The sequence below is a fragment of the Pseudopipra pipra genome, chromosome 14 (genome assembly GCF_036250125.1).
Source record: "Pseudopipra pipra isolate bDixPip1 chromosome 14, bDixPip1.hap1, whole genome shotgun sequence".
Taxonomy (NCBI): domain Eukaryota; kingdom Metazoa; phylum Chordata; class Aves; order Passeriformes; family Pipridae; genus Pseudopipra; species Pseudopipra pipra.
In genome coordinates this window covers 16,383,769-16,404,724 of record NC_087562.1, presented here as the reverse complement: position 1 = coordinate 16,404,724, position 20,956 = coordinate 16,383,769, and the positions used below count along the sequence as shown (strand labels likewise).

General features: G+C 40.5%; 1 protein-coding gene across 1 annotated transcript in view; it reads left to right on the top strand.

Moving 5' to 3' along the window:
- The window catches only part of VAT1L (vesicle amine transport 1 like), a 55,054-nt gene extending 36,609 nt beyond the window's left edge, over positions 1–18,445 (top strand). Inside the window, exons 8-9 of the mRNA XM_064671253.1 lie at positions 13,415–13,498; positions 15,565–18,445. Of these exons, the coding sequence (XP_064527323.1) occupies positions 13,415–13,498; positions 15,565–15,663 (183 nt within the window). The 3' untranslated portion in view covers positions 15,664–18,445. The remainder of the gene's footprint in view (positions 1–13,414; positions 13,499–15,564) is intronic.
- Positions 18,446–20,956: the final 2,511 nt, after the last annotated feature.

The window sequence follows — 20,956 nt, the reverse complement described above, 5'->3', positions numbered from 1 at the left end:
TGAGTGCTCACACATGAGCATTAAACTTGCTGTAAACTAAATCAATTTTATAGCAATCACACTGGTACAATGCTAACGGGAAGTTAAGATCTTTAATATAGGCTTAGAATGAGACATTTTTTAACAGTGCCAGGAGAAATATTAAGTAATAAAGCAAATAGGGCTGCAATATATATTGTCAAACTGTCAACTAGCGAACAAGATAAAATTCAAATACCTTTCCTCTTGCCTAGATGAATGATTTCAATCTTGCTATAAAGCAATGTAGCTCAAACTGAGGCTAAGCATGAATCATACTCTCTAATATTACAACTGTATTACAGTTTAATATATCAGTGTGTTTTGGTTTTGTTTAAATATAATTTTAATTGAGTTACAGAGTGGCACCCAATGGTAAGATCTGACTTAGCTTTTTGAATAATCAAAAAATACTGTGATGACTCTTGAATAATTAGATTTGCAGTCCTCATGGCACTAATTTCTGAAACAAAACAAAACAAAATTACACAAGAAATCAAAATATTTTCTCGTTGGTATCTCTAGAGACCTTTGGTATTTACCTGATGAGTTTCAGGAATTTACATAATTAGTTTACTCAATGATGATGGATTTTAATGAAGATAAGCCATTGTAACAAAAGGACATGGAGATATTTTTCAAAAACACAATATTACTGTGTTCTGATAATCTGATTCTAGTAGGTGGATTTGTATATTAAGCTTCTCAGACTTTGGAAATTAGAGTGTCAAGGCTTTTTACTGATTACCTCTTTACCATCTGGGAGACTGAATATTTGCTATAATTTTTAATCACTAAGTTTAGATCCCATGGTTTGGAATAGTGGTTCTGGAATAAAGCACAATTTCTTCTTCATAGAAGTAATAAAGGAAGACTTCAAGTTCCTTGGAATAAGCAGCAAGGTTGTACAGGAATTTCTCCTTTTTTTTATTACTGATTTTAAGGTCTCATATTGTGAAATAAATAGTTCAAAATAGAGCTGAAGGAAGAGTCTGAGAAATATGTGATAGAAGACCTTTGGGAGAAAAATATTTGACTCATTTGAATTGTTTAGAAAATAAGATGCAATGTTAGTGGCAGAAGCCATGTCGGTCACAGGTTTTGTGCCTGACTTCCAAGAAGAATCACCTGCCATTGGGAAAGGTACAGGAAAAAGACATGTTTTTATGAGGCAGGATCTTATTGCAAGGTTCGAGTAGAAGAAAGCAAGGCAGAACCAGCAATCCCAGCAATCTAAGGAAAGAAGGAATCTAGTCAGAAATTAGTTTTTTTGTGAAGGTCCGGTTATTAGTTATTAATCTGGTGGATTGGAGAACTGGAACAAGCCGGAAAGACAAATGAGGTGTAACTAGTACAGGCCATCATCATGGAGTGATGGTAAAATAATAGGACATAAAAAAAGGACCTTCGTTTTGTGTAGTTTTGTGTAGTTTTGCAGCTTCCTGAAACAAATCAAATCCTCTCTAGAGAGGTACACACAAAAAAAATCTCCTTTATATAAAATAAACTCTTTTGTTTTCAGTAAACAGAAATTTGAATAAACAGATGCTGATGAAAGCTTGGGAAAGATCAAGAAAGTAACCACACTTGGAGTTTTGGTTTTGTTGTGTCCTTAAGGTAATTGGTGGGGCTTTTGGTCTACACATACATTTAAAAAAGAATATCTTTTTATATTTTTTCACTGTAGTAGCAAAAAAGTGATAGTACAAATTATCTTATGCATACAGACACAAACCCAAACGGGGTGTGTAGATCTGCATCATATGAGGTCAGAACAGGGTTCCATCTCCACCATTCTCCAGCTTCTGAGATGGCAGGGGCTGCTAGTTAGAGACTATAAAAGAAATCTCACCTGGAACGGGCACTTTGAGCTTTCTGGCAAAATGTTGTTACGTTATTTGACCCTCAACCCTAACAATTGTAGTAGCCTGTACACTGAAGCTGTGGTGTGGTTGGAAGGGCCACCTGATGGATGTGCTGGCACACAGCTCTATTCCTGTGAACTGTGTAAGTACTGTGTGTTGTTTTAAAGAAACCAGGGCGTGGAATTCAGATGTTTGCACCCAGCCATACAGTGAAGCAGTGTTAAATCCACAAATAATATCCACATCTGCTGTCACTGTGAAGGTCTAATTCAGTAATGCCAAGTGTGCTGTGCCTGGAACCTCGGCGGGGGGGCCCCACAGTCCCACGTGTCGCTCAGATTGAGTGGAGGCCCTGCAGAAAAGAGCCTGGCCTTTGGTAGTTCATGTGTGTTCTGGTGTAACTGCACATGTGTCCAAAACGTGGTAGAATAGTCACTGATTCTTGGTAAATGCATGTTCAAGAATCCCCTTTGCAAGCTGCTTTGTTGGGATCCCCCCAGCCTCAAGTGACAATGTTTGGGCCCGTTTGCCCAGGGGCAGAGATAAGACATGGATTGACTTGGAACACCTTGAAGCTAATTAGCTCAGAGGCATCTGGGAATGTGGAGATCAAAAATTCCTCTGTCTTAAAGCCGTGTCCTGCAAGTGTCTAGATGGTCCCTGTGAAAAGCTGTGCTTCTGGGAGTACTTCAGACTTGGAGTTCTCATATGGCTGTTCCAGAGAGGCCGACTGATCTTTCACTTGGGTGTGAAGAGGGATCTCTGTTTGCCAGATTCCCACAGGGCAGGATTGCTGCTGCAAGGCAGCAACATTCCCCTTTGATAGTCCAGGCCTTACGATTTGAAAGCCAACAGTACAGCACTGCACAAAACAAAGTGCTTAGAATTGAGCCTGCAAGTTCAGGAGGTGGAGGAGAGGGAGAGTTTAATGACACTTGTAAGATGACATGAAAGAGAACAAATAAGATGTTCTTTTGGGTTGGTGCAGTTTTTCTCAAAGACATCACAGGGCAGCATTGCTGAGGAAAGAGTTTAAAAACCCATGTTGTGGAGCTTGATAGTCAATAACAATGTAAGATGTCTTTTTTTTTTAATTGCATAGTGATGAATGTAATAAAGTTTATTTCCTGCTGTAATTTGTTAAAACAGATTGTGATGGAATACAGGAATACAGCAAACTGAACATTATATATGAATTCAATTTAGGCAGGAGACTGATTCATCCTAACCAAGTACAGAGGGCCTGTTTCTTTGCCTGCGATTCCCAGAGGTCCTTTGCAGGTAAAGGAATTTTCCCCAGTGTAAGAGCTGCTTCAGCAGACCAAACCAGCCTCACCAGAGCAGAAACTGAACCACTAACACTCCTGAATACCCCGAGCTTCAGGGGTGCCTGGGGCATCCCTGTGTGCACAGTTTGCTGCAACTTACTGCAAGATGCATTAATGCTCAAGAGTGGAGAAAGGCAGCATGAAGGTGACCAGTTCTAAGCTCCTCTGCTCATGGCTTTGATGTGCTTAAAGCCATCTTCCTAGGGGAAATTGGGAACATGCTCTTATAACTTCTGCCATCAATCCCAAAGGCTCAGCCAGCAGCAGAGAGTCAGTGGCTCACAGGCATAGATTAGGAGTTCTGGCTTTATTGCTGCTCTAAAAGAAATTCCAGCACAGGATCCTTAAAGCTTCATCCTGATTCACAAGATGTGTCTTTTCTACTCAGTTGTGTTCCAGGGATTTTGTCACCAAATCTCTACCCCTCAGAAGCAACCCTTGACTTTGAAATTAGTAAGATAATTATTTTCCATATTTATAGAGGAAAAATCACTTTTCTCTTAAGCTTATCTTAATAATAAGTGATACAGAGAAAAACTGTGCAAATTTAAATCAAAACTGGTTGTCTGTTGTCACTCTGTGCGGGTTCTGAGATAATGCACATAGTCTTAGAGAGATGTCCATTCTATGGCACTTCTCTGCAACCAGCACATTAGCCTGTAACTGTCAAAGTGCTGAATACCCCTGACCCATCTTAACTTGATGGAATTCTCTGTGTTGATGGATCAAATTTCAAGTTTTTGTCTCTTTTATCATGTAGAAAAGCTCCCACCAAACTGATAGTCTAGGCACTGCTGTTTAGTTCTTCTAAATATTTAATTTGATGTTGATTCAGCCTTTTTTCTGCTTTATCCCTGTTGACTCCGTAAGTAAAGGCTGGTGAGATTTGGCTCAGTTATTCTGTAATTACAAGGCTTTAAATCTCTTTTTCTTAGAGTTTTACCGAGACAAAACAAATACCCATTGACGTCAGCAGGAGCTTATAGGAATAAGGCAAGAGTGAAAACAGCACAGCTCTGCAGCTGTAGCTCCCCATCTAGAAGATGTATCATTTAATAGGTATCTTCAGCAGCCAAGGGAGGACTCAGAGTTTGCCTGTAGTGTCAGTTTTTATTCCTTTGACATTTTCCTCATCTTGGGTCTGGTTTTAGTCTTGCTGCCATAGCAACACAGGGAGGCTAAAAGGTATTCCAGACAAAAAGGTCTGTCCTAACTGACAGGCAGCAGAAGGGAATAGAGGCCAGAGCTGCTGTTTGCAGCTGTGAATAGCAGTGGAGGGATGAGAGAGATTTAAAAAGTACTTTCTGTTTCAACATGGGCAGGAAAAAACACTGGGGCTAAAGTTCAGCATGAAGGGGCATAAACAGTTGAGTTGGATAAAGTAATTTTGGCTTTCAGATGGGCATTGGCAGGATGACATGATATGACATGAGATGATGTGTTTGCTTCATGGCAAGGAAACAGACTTCATGATCCAAGTTACTTTCCTACCTGTTTAGGAAAAATACTCTAACCAGCTCAAAATCATTGCTAGTGAGACTTAACTTCTTACATTTTGATCGTATCCATGTTTTCTCCATGCATTTTTTTCCCCAGTAGGCATTTATGAAAATTGGGTCCCAGATACCCTGAGTTTGATGTGTCTTCTTGCATATTCTCAGTGCTCAATTTCTGCATCTTAGGAGCTGGCTGCATTCACCACAGGCAGGAATAGAGCCTATTCAAAATCCTGTAAATATTATGCTGCTTTTCCATCTGTCATGCAAGCTGCTGCATGCCCTCAGCATCCAGGAGAGCAGAGTTTGGGAGGCCTCTTCAGAATTAATGGTGTAGGTAGGAGAGGAGAGTCCAGGCGGGTTGCAGATGTGGGTTTGCCAGCCTCCCATATCCCCAGCTCCCACGCAAACAGGTAATTGGAGGATTTTGTCACAGCAGATAAGTCCATTAAATACTAGAAGCACTTTTCTGCCAGCTATTCTGCTACACAGTGCAAGGGAAATATTCCTATCGTGAATACAGATCATTCCCATGGAAGTGTGTTGTGCTGGATACAGGTTATTCCGTTGCTCCCAAGGGAAATAATCCCTACCAGCAAATGATGATTTTGTCCAAATAACTGTATCTGGTATGATAATTGTCAGTAATCACACAGGCAAACAGTTTTTCTACAAAAGCTTGTACAGAAGAGGGAAGTATTGCAAATGCACTTAAAAAAAAATAAAAAAAGCTTAAAAAAAAGTCAGTATGTTTTTCAGTGAACTGCTACTCCATGACTTCATATTGCATAAACATGAGAGAGACATTTCAAGATTGTCAAGGAGGAAATATGCCAGCAAAACAAGGGGACTAAATTTTGATGGATGTCACTTTTGAGAGTAGAAGGACACAGTCATTAGTGCAAAGCAGGCAGTGGCTGCTGGCCATATGTGTGTCCTGGCTGTCCAGGGAGCCCGTGGCCTGTCCCTTCTCTTAACCCAAGCCACCCTAACAGGGCTGTGGCAAATGTGGCTGAAAAGGAAGGTTTACCTCTGCTCTGTGCTCCCAAGCACCCTGGCAGAGTCTGCAGGGAATGGTGTACCAGGTCACTGCCCCCAGAGCTGCCAGCAAGCTGAGCAACTGTTCTCCTTGGTTCCTTGAGTTTCTTGCCTTCTGCAGACCAAATCTAAACAGACATAATCCAGAGGACAGACTGTGTGATTTTTCTTTGTATGGAGTGCAGTGTTAGTTTTAAAAGCCATGTGTACCAAGGACGTGAAAAAAAAAACCCTTCTCCTGGTCCGACAAGAGCATCTGCAATTAGAATGCAGCTCACAGTCCATATTAAAGACAGCACAGCTTTCTAATGGACCACATCAGTGAGCCTGATAGCAAAAATTATTTTGCTCTGTAGCACTAATGAAAGTTATAGTGCTGAAGCTTTGCTTATGTGGTATCTCAGCTAGAATCGACTGCTGTATGCATCTTTTTTCTCCATTACTGCATAGAAATGATGCTTAAATAATTATTCTTGATATTAGCGTTTGTAATTCTAATGGAGATACGTCTGGGCTCGTTGAAATAGTGTCTGTCATGAACAGCAACAGAACAGAACCAGTCCTAGAATGAAAAATGGGCATGTTTTAATTCAGATTATTCTTTCATAAATCTGATGAAGGGGATTTGGATCATTACCTGTGACACTTGGGTTGCCAAAGTAACCTTGACTAGCCAGCTGATGTTTGCACACCACATGACACTGTCACCATGGAGATCCTGTCCATGTGATTTTGCAGGCATGATGCAGTTGCAGACTGCTCAGAGAGGAATTAATTGTTGGTGAGGAGTGCTCTTGCAGACAGCTCTGCTCTGTCAGACAGAGCCTGCACAGAAGTCAAGCAGAAGCTAAACTTTCCCTATTTGTTTTAGCTGCACTTAGAGGACCAGGGCAAGGGTAACAGGGGGAAGCTCTCTTGGCTTCCATAAGGAAAGTACTGAGTTCTCCTGATGGAAAGTTCATGCTCAGCCTAGATGGGAGATATGATCAGAAAGTGCTGACCTATGTGAAAATCATGTTTGAAGGATAATACTCATTTTACAGAACATAGGGTTGAGTGACTGAAGGCTGTTGAACACTACTGGTATTCCCTTATCAGCTGAGGCTTTACTCCCCTCCCAGTACCTGCTCTTATTCACTCACACACAACCCAGGGACGTCAGGGAGGCTACAAGAGTGAAACAGGGACCAAAATCTGTTTGTGTGCAAAGAATATTCCAAATTCTCCTCAAAAAGTAACTGTCATGCTGTGCTTTTGTTTCCAACATCTACTGAACAGTGGGACTGTGAAGTAGATTTTGAATCTGGTTTGCATGATACCAAACCAAATACCAGGCTGAGTGTTAGAAAGGTTCCATGAGATAATTTCATAGTTCTTTGTCTTTTCTAACCTATTTCTGAACCCAGGCTTTGAATTTTAATTTCTAGCACATGCCCATATATTTAGACTGTTATTTAACTCTATTAGAAAACCCTTTCCTAGTTTCTGTATTTCTTGTGTCTGGCCTCTGCATTGTGCTACTTCTTTATCTTCTGAACTTTTGTTGACAACAGAGTACAAACAAACCAACCTTTTGGGAAGAGACATGATTCTGTTTCTGGTGGTTAAGCAGCCTAAAGGGTGCTCCCTCCTTTCTCTCCATGTTATTTGGAGAACAGAAGCCAGCCAGCCTTCAAGATAAAACTATTTTGCTGTTGCAAAATGCTTTGTTCCATCTCTTTTACTTATTTATGAAAGGGGCTGGGCAACAACAGATGGTTAAAAGGTGGTGTTACTATTTCTGGGTGCTCCAGCTGTGATGAGCAGGCTGGACTAGAATCAGATGGGGGTTCTGTAGACATGACATGCACCCCCCTAAGGAGACACAGTCCAGGCTTCAGAAACTGTCCAAGAGCATCACCTGGTATGAGCCAGTAAGTGCGGGGTTTGAGGTGTGCAGTGACATTGCTGTTTGGGGAATTGCTGTAAAGAATCACTGAAGTTTTGGAGATGTCTTTGTTGGACACTTTATTCTGTGGGGAAAAAAAAAAACACACACAAAAAATCATGTGGGTCCTCAAAATAATACTGGACAAAAGTGCTCATAGGAGGTGATGAGGACAGAAGAGACTCAGTTTGGTGGCCAGATGCAGAGAGTAAATAGTGCTACTTACGTCTTTGCTTTTAGCTTGAAGAATAAGTTGAAAGATTAAAAAGGAGAGGAATGCAGCTGGAAAATGAGGCTTTGGGGTGATGTGTGCAGCACAGGTTACAGTGGATGAGGGGATTATTTCATGGCTAGAGGGGAACAATCTTGGCATGCTGGAAGGCTTGGACATTCTCAGTGTATAAACAGAGGACAAAAGGTGATTCTTTGAGATGATGTGTAAAAATAAGCAGTAATCTTGAACCTAAAGGTGTGGAACTAATGAGGGGGAAAACTACAGTTGTAGATCATAACCTGAGCTGATGCTCTGCTTCACTGTGCCCATCTGGAGGTGAGGGATGTTCCCTTCCTTTGGATGCTGATCACCTTTTCGACAGCACATGACGACACCGTGTAGAATGAGTGGGGAGTTTGACAGATTACACTGAGATAATTGAACTAATTTCACTTCTGGCTCGGATTAAATTTGTAACCTTGGCATAAGATTCTTTAGCCTTTTGTACTATGGCCTGATTTACCAAAAGGGGGAATGAAGGATTCCTTTATTGTAAGCAGAAATCCTTTCATATACCTCAGGGAAACCCACTGTCATCAGAGGGGCCCAAGAAAAGAAAGAACACAATCCTCTGCCACCATCCAATAAACCTGCTGAGAGTGAGGGGGTAAAGAAGTTATCTGTAAAAATGAAACTGCAATCTGTAGATGGCATTTTGTGCAACAGACTGCATTTAACCTCATGCAGTTAAAGAATATCCACTCTTCTATTGCACGTGTCTTTCAATTCCTTTTTTTCCTGAAGTAAATGTTTAACTTTAGTTTTAAAAAATTGATGCAATTAATCATATTACTGAGCTAAACAGCTTCATGTAGGATGATAAAAGCATTGTTTTGACATTTCCACTAGGAAGCTTTTCCATGGCATGTTGCCTGCATTGTTTCTCTCTATTAAACATCCATATTCCTGACGTGGGCCTAAAGCCCCCCAGTGTGTTATACTGGCAAAGCGAGTGGTTTTGTGTTCCAACTTCCCAGTCTCTTTTATTTTACTCCTGAGATTGGTTCCTTGTAAGAGCCAAATACAGAAATGGATCATTATGTTTAAAATAATATCCAAAGGCTTGAAAATAGCATCCGTTTCTTAGGCAGGCTGCATTTCTCTTTCACACTGTGAAATGGTGCAACAGATAATTAGTAATACATTTTCCATTTATATTTTCCTGTATTTATAAGGCAGTAGACTGCTCTTGCTCTATTCTAACAGCAGAATGAATTTCCAGAGCCAACTGAATGTCAGCAAGCATTTATGAATATCTCAGTAGAGATTATTGTTGGCTCTTACTTTCAAATGCAAACAGCCAACAAATTAGTTTGAAGTAAAATGGGTAAATAAGTGGAGGCTTGACTACAGCAATAGAAAGTTGGAGCATAATTGTTTGTTTCGGGCCTATGTTATTTATAGAAGGTCAGACTTACACCCACAAAACCATCTCTATTCTGGAACTTTCCAAAGGGAAAGGAACCAGGACAGCAGAGGTGGAAACCTGAAATGAATGACTCGAAAAGCCAGACAAGAAATCTGTGCCAGTTACTGATTCCACCTGCGGAAAACATAGTGCTGAAAACAAACAGGAAAAATCCAAGAAAACATAGGGGGAAAAGGGAGCAAAGGCAAGTGTACAAGGTGCATTTCAGGGGGAAAAAAAATCTTTTAGTCAATTTAAAATGGACTGATTTTACACCCTGAGATCAAAAACAGTGTAATCAGAAGCTAGCTCCAAATATCCAAATACCATGTCAGCCTCTGATAGCATGTTGTGTTAGTTGTTCTGTTTGGAATACACCTTGGTTTTCATTGCTTTAGAATTGAAGATACTGTTGGAGTAAAAAATGTGTTGTGCCTGCTATTTGTATTTTCAATATGGAGATCCTTTCTTTTTGTCTGAGTGGTTACAGATAACAACATGCTTAATTTTGTGCTTTTTTACATATATTTCTCAAAGAGAAGAGTATTGCAAATTAGGAGTGCTGACAGAGCACTTCATTAAACTTCTCTAAGTAATTTGTGGATATAATGTGATTCCTAAAAGCTGACATCTAACTTGTAGTGTTAGTGCTTCACTTTTAGTACTGTGCTACTATTAGTACTTTACTACTGTAGAAATAGTACTAAGAAACCAAAATAATTAGTATTCTACCTTTTTTTTTATGCAAGGTTGTGCTTTATTTTAAGCTGAAATTGCTATCAGCTCACCAAAGACAGAATGGCTACAATAAAATCACACCATATTCCCAGTGTATACACTGGTACTGTGTTCAGCAGAGGAGAATAATTTATGGGTGTTGTTATATTCACTTTTGCTTTTAGTAAAATAAAAACTTCACAAATCATTAGCTAAGGAAAAATGGAAATATGGGGTTTTTTGGAGATACTTTATCAATCCATTGCATCATTGCTACAAGAACCAGTGGTCCACTTGTGTAAGAATAGTTCTGATTCCAGTGCAGATCTCTGTGATACATACTGGGGGCTCTCAAGGCTAAAATCTGTAGTTTGGCATTAGTTCAGACACAGAACCCTCTAAGGGCTGGGCCATAATGAAAGCAAACACAGGCCAAGAGAGTTTTTGTCCTTTATTCCAATGGAAGATCTTTGGATCAATGAACACTCCTTTTCACTGTTTCCAATCCAAGAGCCCTCACGATACTGCCCAAGAAGAATTTCAATTAACTCATCCATATAAACAAAAGTAAAATCCATTTACTTGGCTCTGAACTGACAAATGCAAATAGCAACCAATATGGAATAATTGGTGAAAAGGGATTTAGGGGCACAATGGTGTAAGAAGAGGGAAACCCTTGTGATCCTTGCTGCTAGAAGGGATATTTATTTTGAATCAAACTTCAGCCACTTCAGGGATCCTCTAGTAATTTCCAGGATTCCCATATGCCTCCCTGTACTACCAGTTAAACCTGGGTCTGGTTTTAACCAAGTGCAGAGTGATGCACTTTCTTCACTGGGAACATGCAAACACTGGGGCACAAACTTACAGAAGCTCCACTCTCCACAAAAGACACAGGAAAAAGTAAATTCTCTTATATAGTCTGCACAGAACAACTTAAGCCTTAACCATACTTGCATAACAAAGGTTTTTAAGCCTCTCTGTCTTCTAGAGGGTAAGAGAGAATAATTTTAATATTCAGACACCTTGGGAAACAAGTAATTGCAGTCTTGGTTCAATAAGTGGGCTGTTAGCAGCCATAGACATAAAAACTACTCATTTATAAAATAACTCATGGTCTCTTAACCCAGACATGGAGTGCTAAATGGCATTGCACTAGTAGAGAAGTTGACTTACTGGGTAGGTAAGTTGCAAATAACACTAAAATTCACAGATGTATCAGCTCTTCAAATTTTGTTCTATGTTTTTATATATTTTAATAGCTCCATCTGGATTCCATAGCCACTATTACTGTTATAAGTTTTATTGTTCCCTTTGCCTCTGCCTGCTGTTAGCATTTGCAAGATACCTACAAGTGTCCTGGAAACAACTCCTGAACCTTTCTCCAGGGGCTTAAATTTGATATGTGAAAAATGCAGGAAAAGCACATTTTCTCAAATTTGCCTTGCTAAATATGATATGGAACAAATTAAAATAAATGTTGCATACCCTGCTTTCCACATGATGTTCTGGTTATAAATTCCAATGGACGGGCAAGTGTGTTTGCTGATTTCTCCAATTCTGTTATTTATGCTGTGCTGTAACCTCCTAAAAGCTTGATTTGGTTAACAACAGTCATAAAAAATTATACAGCTGCTGCTTCTTCAGAGTCTTTGTTGGATATTCTTAAAGGAATATTGTCCACTTTGCAGAACTAGTCTGACAGGATAGTTAGGGGGTGTTTATGCTCTAAGGTACCTTCATAAAAGGCATCGTGATTTTGTGGACTATATTTAGAGGTCAGCCTTCTGTCCAGTGGGTTTCATAAGACTGTGTTTTCTCAGGTTAATTTACAATAATGCCCTAAGTTAGAAAGCCATTGTGTTTTTAGTGGAATTTTTCTTTTGTTCTAATAGATTTTTTCTTAAGTCTGGTGTTTAACAATTGAGGGAATATCTCTGCAAAATTCAAGTGGTAATACTGAGTTCACTGCAGTCAGCTTTCCAAAGTAAGGCAGACAGATGGGAAAGACATTTTGTGCCCAGCATCCATTAAATTTAATTGGAAGTTGAAAACTGTATTTGCTTAGTATCTTTAAAAATCTCATACATCCTGCTGTATTAGACATTTAGGTATTATTTTAGGGACCTGGACCCCAATTCAGGCTTCTAAATGTACTGTGGGACCCACCAGTTCCCAACTCAGCATTTTCTTTCAAACTTACATACTGTTATTCTTAAAATGTTCAAAGAACTATGTCACAGATGGTAAATCCTATTAACATAAAACTCATTTTTGTCTCAACAAACCCTGTAACACTGGCAAAAAGTAGTGTGATGAGGGTATGGAACAGCCTTTATGTGTATATTTTGAGTTCCTGAAGTTTCCCACCATGAAAGTGAGGAAACTCTTGACATTTTCTGATTTTCAGTGCTTTATAGAATGGAAGAGACCTTAAAGCTCATCTCATTCCACCCCCTTGCCATGGGCAGACCTTCCACTGGACCAGGTTGCTCCAAGCCCCATCCAGCCTGGCCCTGAACGCTTCCAGGGATGGGAGCTCACATCCTCTCTGAGCAGCCTGTGCCAGTGATTTAGCAGTGGTTTGTATGCTGCACATTGAACACACACACAGTTTCAGTTCATCAACACTGAGCTCTCCTGAGTTCTGAAACTTCATACATCAAAATAAGTATCTCTCCAGTGCACTCGTAAGAAGGGGTTTTTGTTCCTTTCTCACGTGCACTAATTGCAGCCAGCTGTTAAACAGATGGTCTTAGTGGTATCAGTAGGACACCACTTATTTAACATTTTTTTTTAAAAATTTAAAAAATGGGAAAAAGAAGTAAATAAATGTTTGCTTATGCAGCAAGACGCCACAGTACTGCGTTAGTCCCAGCCATTGCCTGGACATGGCATTCCCCCTGTGGGAACCCAAAGGAAATTAATTGAAAAATACCATAGGTTAATTAGAAAAACATTTCGTACTTCCAGTACGAAGGAGGGCTTCTTGATAAATATTCTGGAAAGACAGAATGTAATGAACACCCTGTAAGGATCACCTCCCTGTAGTTCTCTCTGCACCTCATGTCTCCATCACTTTGGCACTGCATTAACGTTATGGATGTGTTAAGTTATTCAGAAACTGTCATCAGGACTCACATCCCATATTGGCAAACACAATGCAAAAACCAGGCCTTACAAGTTCACTAAAAAATGTTTGACAATTAGTCTTTTCTCAAGCAGCTGTTTGAGTGACCTTGCACACAGTTTGCCTTAAACGTATTGCTGGTTTTGGAAGGGAGGAATTCAGGCTTCTCCTTGTGTGTGAATGACAATTATCAATAGGTGATCTTTCTTTCAGGTGAAGGAGGCCATGCAGAGAATCCATGACCGGGGAAATATAGGAAAACTCATTCTGGATGTGGAGAAAGCACCCACTCCCCTGGTGAGTGCAAAGCACTGCAGACATGCTGTACAACCACACACACATTAAAGCCTGGCTGTGACTTTTGGAGACATGTCCCGTACAATTTTTTTTAATACTGATTTATTCTAAATCCGTGGCACCTAAATACCACCAGTAATCATAATTTCTGTATTTAACCTAAAGTGAAATGTAATTCCTGAAGACCCAGGAGTTACTTTTCTATGCTGAATGACCGTCTGCTTCTCCAAAAATGTGCCTGCAAGTCTTGAATCAGGGTAAAGCTGCCACGTGTCTTTTCTATCCTTGTGATGGAAAACAAAATAGACATTACACAAAACCAAAATAGATGTTTCACACACTAAAAAAAAATAATTCTGTATTAATAAGTTGATTGAACAGGAAAAAAACCCCAATCTGTTACTTCAGTGTGCAAACACTAAAGTGCTTTCTGATCCTCATACTAAAGTCAGAATATACTTTTGGTAGGAATTTAGTTTACCGGTTTTTATAATATATGAAGTATAATGCCTGAATACTTCTAGAAATGTCCTGAAGGCAGACAGTAGGGATGGAGCCCTGCTCCCCTGGATTTGGAGCACTTAGCATGGTACTGAAACCTTCCAGAGAGCAGCAGTGAATGGAACCCAGGCTCAGGCCTGAGCGTTCACTGAGGATGTAAGAAAGAGCAGTAAAGGAGGTAATGAAAAACTGACTTTAAATCAATACTGATGTATGAAGTTGCTTTCAGGCCTGAGGTATCTCCAGTTTCAAAAGAACAGAAAATAACATGGAATTACAGTTAAGCTCTAACTCAGGCTCAGCCTCTAATTGCCCCCAAATCTCACACAAAATCGCTGCAAGGAAAAGGAAGGCTTTGGAGACATCACGTGTGGAAACTGGGCATTATTTTCTAGCTGAATTGCATCCTGAACTGTAAACAAGAATGCATAGCACAACATTATTATACTTACTCCATCTGTTCTCTTGATATTCACAACAGCCACTGGTAAGATGGTGATAATCAATTTGAAACACTTTCATGAAAGGGTGTTAAGTCAAAAATATGGGTAACTTCAGAGCATTAGAATCAGCTTGTGTTTGAGATTTTTGTCTCCAGCATAGGCTAGTAATCAAACAGGGAAGGAACAATATCACTGCATTTCTCTTTAAAAAGTAAATGTGTCCCTTGCTTATTTGGTTTTGTGGTAGTTATAAGCTACTACAGGAATCTTCTGCATCCTACAGGAGGTAACGTGGGTGTATGAGAGAATCCAGTCACACTAGTCTGTGTTGTTAAACATTACCCCCTCTCCAGTGAAACAGACTCTTGTGCCTCCAGAGAGATGTCACACTGTCAGGGTGAAGTACTGGAGTATCTTGCACCTTTACACAGCTTGTAATAAATATTTCCAAGTGAAAAAACACACAGTGTAGTCCTTAGATGCTGTCCTGAACTACGAATTTCTGCATTTGCCTGCTACCTATACAGGCATCTTCAGTAAAATATGTAAGTGCAGTTTCTTCCCATTCCTGTATGATCTGAGTTCTGAACTCTGTTGTGGGGGTGTTCTGCCAGCATCCACATATCCACTGCTCTGTAAAGTTTCATTTTTTTTTTAATATATAAAAGAGAAAAATTGCTTTCTGAGTTTTCATGACACTGTGCCTCAGATGGAGCCATCCATTCCCTGCTTTTAAGTTGCCTGTTTCCAGAAGAGCGGATACAGGAGTTGTAAACCAGAGGTCTGACACTCTGTAAACTTCCTACACAGCTGTTTCCTATCTGAGAGCCTTACTATCAGTTTACTACATGTGCACAGGGCAGAGTCTGTGTGTACAACTGTCCTGCAAAGCAGTTTTCTGTTAGGTAATTTAGCTGTAAGCCGTGAGGGAACAGCTTATGGGTTTAGCTGGTAGGTGTGTAGTGCCAGCAAAGGCTTTGCATGGGCAGAATGTTTATTGTCACGTGGCGAGTCTGCCGTCTTTGAGTTCCTAAAGTCACTTACAAGAGGAATCAAACTGAAATGAGAAGGAGTCAAACGGTGAGAAAGGTGCTCTGATGTCCTTCGTCTCTCCTGGTGCAGATGGCCAACGACAGCACGGAGACCAGCGAGGCTGGAGAGGAGGAGGAGGACCACGAAGGGGACAATGAGAACAAGGAGCGCATGCCCTTCATCCAGTAACACCAGGGGCGGTGGAGCCAGGAGAGTGGTGAAGTAGAAGGGAACGAGACTGGGAAATCTCTTCTGTGCATCAGTGAACAAATGCTGTAGTACAGTGTGTGTTGTATTTGTTTGCAGTCAGCTGAGCTATGAGCTGTTGATCATTGTTGTTTTGAACTCAAGTGCCATTCTCATCCAGTGCAGTATTATGACATTTCTGTGTGATACCCAATTTCCCTGTAGGAGTCCCATGGATTTTTCTGTTTCTGTTTGAAAGCCTTATTAACTTACTGTGTAATTTTAGATGGGCATCTTTCTCATGCAAATTCCAACATTTTCTATAAAGTTATTTGGGAGGTTTGAGCTTTCTTTTGCAAGTTGGAAACAGTAACAAAAAAAAATTCCCCACTTGCTGTCTGGAAGATTCTAGTAACTGGAGGGAAAATTTTATGTTTGTGGATTTTCAGTGTTAAAATATTTTTCCTTTAGAGAACCACAAATAAAAGTTGCAACAAAGATGAGTTTTCATTTTCCTCAGTCACACTTTATCATTACATAAGCAATCCTATTTTCATTTTCAAAAATACCTCATTTAGAATCATGGAATCTGAAATTGTGCAAGAACTCATTAATTGAGAGACTTTGATCAACCTCTTTTGCTTAAGGACACATTGACTCCTCCGTGTCCAAAACCCAAAACAATTTTAAATTTCATTTTTAAATTGCATTGGTAAGATCACTCATCAGTATGTGGAAAGAAATTTGGTGACAGAGTTTGCTGCTCTGAAATCTCTAATGTGTGGTCAACTATCAAGCTGGAGCTGAACTCCTGCAGAAGTTAGCTCTGCAAAAAATGAGGTTTAGGCCTTAAACCTACCACAAATCATGCACAGGGATCGTTTTATCTAGATGAATTGTTCTGTCAAAAGCTCTGCTCCATATGTACAGTTATGTTTGTAATTTCTCGCAGGATCAAGTATTCAGAGACCAGCTAGTCTTATCTACCTCCCACTAGTGGAAACTATATCTAAACATGACAAAATTTAATATTTTTTCCATGTCTTTCACCTATCCAAATGGCAACTACTCAGGTCCTCAAATATCTTGTTAAAACAATTATTTTAAAATTACTGCAATCACCTACAGTAGAAATGCTGAAGGACTGTCAGAGACCTTGCATAATGCCATACAGCTTTGAACTGATCTTTTTTCTGCAAATGAAAGTATTTACTCAGACATGACTAGTTGTTTACCTAAATCTACAAGTAGCCTCTAGTGATAGAAGTAAAAAATTATTACAGAAAAGTGGAGAGGGAGGTCTTCTCAGACTTTTGTCAATGTGAAAAGACTTCTGGGTCTGGATGACTTTTATGTGTGGTTTTAGAAAAATCTCTTTTGGTTTTTTCTGTTTGTTTGATCTTGCTGCCTGAGTATTAATGTCCATCTCTTTACACTGTACTCATGAAGTCGCTGTTCTAATGCCAGATAATTGTGCAGATGGTTCATTCTGAAGGAGTTTCCCTTGGGCTAAACAAATTCGAAGGTAACAAGGAGAAATAACGGTGGAGAAAAATGCCAAAAAAAGCTTTTGAAATATTAATCAAACCAGAACTTCCATTTTCTCTAGGTGTTGATGCACAACTTCATTGTAGTTGAGTTTCTTTTCAAGCTAGACTTGCCTACACTTCCAGTGCCATATCGGGCCCAAACAGGGACTTTATCCACAGAACATATATATTCAGTGACAGTTTTCCATTTGCTGGGCTTGCCAATTGGACTTTTAAGAAAGGCCATTAAGTTTTCATGACTCATAAGCTGACAGCAGTAGGAAACATGCCCAATTTTGTTTTGCAGTTAGTGTAATGATGTTGTCCTGCAACAGACCTTAACATAACTAGGAACTTTGATTTGACGCCAAAGTGAGCAATATTGCTGGTGACCTTTGAGCTGGCAGTAAGTGGCATTCTCAAGGCCTTAAATTAGTAGGGCAAGCAGAATAGCAAACCCGTTCTTCTGTTCTAAACCACAGTCTGGTGGGCTCTACACTTAAATTACCCTGCAAGACAAATAAAGATGGGTGGTCTTGGTCATGGCCACAGACACCACAGGGACAACAATCAAATAAATTTTGGCTAGTTCTTTCTGGTTTTGTTAGCAAGGCAAAATTACTCTTCATGCTGATTCATACCAATTTTAGGGCCATTTTCTGATCAGCAGAATATCAGGTAATTGCAGTGAGTACAAAGGAGTACTTCTGGAACTACCTGAGTGCAACACAGCTGAGGATGACCATCAGCAAGCTAAACTCTGCTCTTGTGTTTTACTGCTATTAACATGGCATGCAGGAGGGTTACTACTGAAATGAATGGAAGTTTTTCTGGTATCCATTCGGGAAGCAGGATGTGTGCTAGCAGAATTTGGCCCACAAGCCCTAAGTACTTTTTAGGAGACCACAAGCAGTAGTATCGCGCCTGGAGGGGTGGAGACTGTGCTGTACAAACTGGTGAAGCCCAGACTTGTTACTGACCAAGTCTCACTGTAGCAGAAATGAAGGTTTGTGCTTACTACTGACAGTGTTGTTTAAACAACTCTGAGACAATTGGGTAGTTTCTTCAAGTGAAACAAATTATTTCTCAATTTGCCTTAAAGGAACTGTGAAAGCTTCTCTTTAACTTAAGCCTGATTGAAGTGAACTGAAACACTGTTTAATTGTATTTGTTGCTTTAGAGCTTTTGTTATATTGTGCCTACAAAGCAAATTATGTTTACACAAAAATATAAATAAAATGTTGAGCATAGCATTATCCTTGGCCTCTATATTTTATTCTAATATTATGGTCACATTAGGGAACTAACTTGGAATTGGTTGAGAGGAAAATTTGAGGTCTTGTTTTGGTCACTGTGGGATATAGGAAGAATTTATTTTTTCTGGTAAGGATTTAATTGAGATTATTAAAATGGCTGTGTGCTACTTTACAGAACATTAACAATTTGGATATAACATGTTGAATGTCACAGTCTAAGAAATTCAAAATACTGTATAAGCACCATTCATTAAATGCTCAGGGAAGTGTAATTGATATGAAGAGAAACTGGTTTCCAGAATTTTGGGACTCAGATTGCACTGGGAGATAGATTGACACAGAAATTATCCTCAGAGAGAGACAGCTCCTTTCAGAAACTGAGATCCTCTGAGGGTATAATTTTAAATTAGAGTCCAAAGCAGCCACCACCAAATCAGCTAATAAAGCAGGAGGACATGATTGAATCTTGAATCCCACTCTCCTGGGCCTTGGTCTTAACTCAGGGCTGCAAGGAGGCTTTCACCATGTCTTTGAAAGAACTGGTGATGGTTACCAAACCTTACACTATACTTGAGTACATGGCTTTAAAGGTCTCTCTCATGAAGGGAAGAAATGATCCAAAAAACCTTCAGTTTAGTATCTAAACAAAGAGGAAGTGTTGGCTTTGGTTTATTCCAGTCATGCAGGACAAATTCCAAAGCTTGTAAGTCCCTGGAAAATATCACATCTAAAAGATGATAGGAACACTTCTGAGTGTGAAGAGGAGCAGAGTGAATTTCTGCCCTCTGTTTTCAAGCCCTAACAAGCAAATAATGATCAGTGCATCCCTAATGACAGGGTCAGATGAGGCTGAAAGCAAACAGCCATAGCCTTTTGCAAACTCTCTGTGATTACTAATAAAGCTCTGCCTTTACTGCTTTCCCCCTGGGCTGTCTGTACTCCTCTGTCACACACTCTAACACAGAGCAGGGATGCAGCAGGTTGTCTTTTGGTGGCATCAGTCTGGAAGAAATGAAAAAATCTGCCTAGGATCCTGAGTGCCTCTGGTTCCCAATTCACCATTTTGTGCTTCCCCTCTCATTTTCTGTGAACTGAGCAATTCATCCTGATTGGGTTTTGTCAAAAAAGATTCTTCTGGTATGGCCATGATTGCCAGCACAAACCCCTAATCCCCCCAGCTCCAGGAAAACCGTCTGGAAGTTTCTCCCCCTGGCAGCACTGAGGTCCCTCGATGTCAGCCAGTGTTTTGTTCCACTGCAGAAAGAGCCAAAGCAATCAACACACTCTAATTGCTATCTGCATCAAAGCACCTTTTTCCCAAGTAATTTGTAACTCCTAGGCAAACATCCCAGTGTTCTCCTCTGAGAGGACAGGTTAAAAAATGAATGCAAAATGTCACTTTATCTCCTCAGTCCTGTCCTGCTGATTGATGGTGCCTGGCTGACCCTACCCAAGCCATTGCTTCTGTGTTTACCTGGCCTGGCTCTGTCAGCTCCCTCTGCAGTGGATGGCAGGGGTTTCTGAACACTTTTGTGACAACACTGTGTTGGGCACCCCCCCCCGGCACGCTGGAAGGTGCTGGGAGAGCAGTGCAGATGAGGAAGAGTTAGAGGATGAATGTAGGAAAATAAATGAATCATGTATCTCTGCCCCAGAGTAACAAGTGAGCGGGATTTGCAGCATGTTACGTGTTGGTTCCTGTGTGTGCTTGGAAGGGAGACCCTGAGGTGGTTTGTTACAGGGCTGGTTCAGTCACTGTCCAGAGGGTCACACTCCTGAGCAGCCTTGGAGGCTCTGGGGTCTTGCTCTGGTTTTTACCACCTCACTGGAAACCTGCCTCACTTCAGGGAAACTGTTTGGTACTCAGAGCTCGGTTTGGCTCCTGTCTCTCTGTAGGAAGCCATGGATGTTTGCCAGCCCACAAACACAGACCTGGGGGTTAAATGGGGCAGCTGTACCATTGCATCCCACCCCAGCCAGGCCTGCTCAGAGCCAAAAAAGGGAAGGTTCAAAAGATGACACCCACAATGCTGTTGCTGAAGTCCCTGTCCTCCTTGGAGATACTTTACCAGTCCCTCACCTCTCACCAGGTTTGACATGGGGGTCCCAGCCTTTCTCTGCAGGGGCTCCAGAGTCCCTGCAATACTCAATCATCACTGTTGTTCTCTGGTTGCACTTCAGGAAAATTAATATTTACCTTCTGAAGAATATGGTCATGTTCATTTTCATCCCCCACAGAGAGTGACAGACAAACTCCAAGTGGATTTAACACAGCTAAATTAGCCCTTCACATCTGGAAACCTTTCCTCTCACTTACAGGAACTTCAGGCATTTTGGGCAGGATGAGGAAAAAAAGGGAAGGAACAGGCATTGACAACCCTCATAGTGATTGGCCTGTCTCTTAAAAACTCCTACACCTGCATCATGTAAGAACAGCTTTCATTTAGGAGGGAACAGGCTGCATGGTTGGTAGAAGCTTTGAATCTGTCTCAACTAAAACATCATCTATAA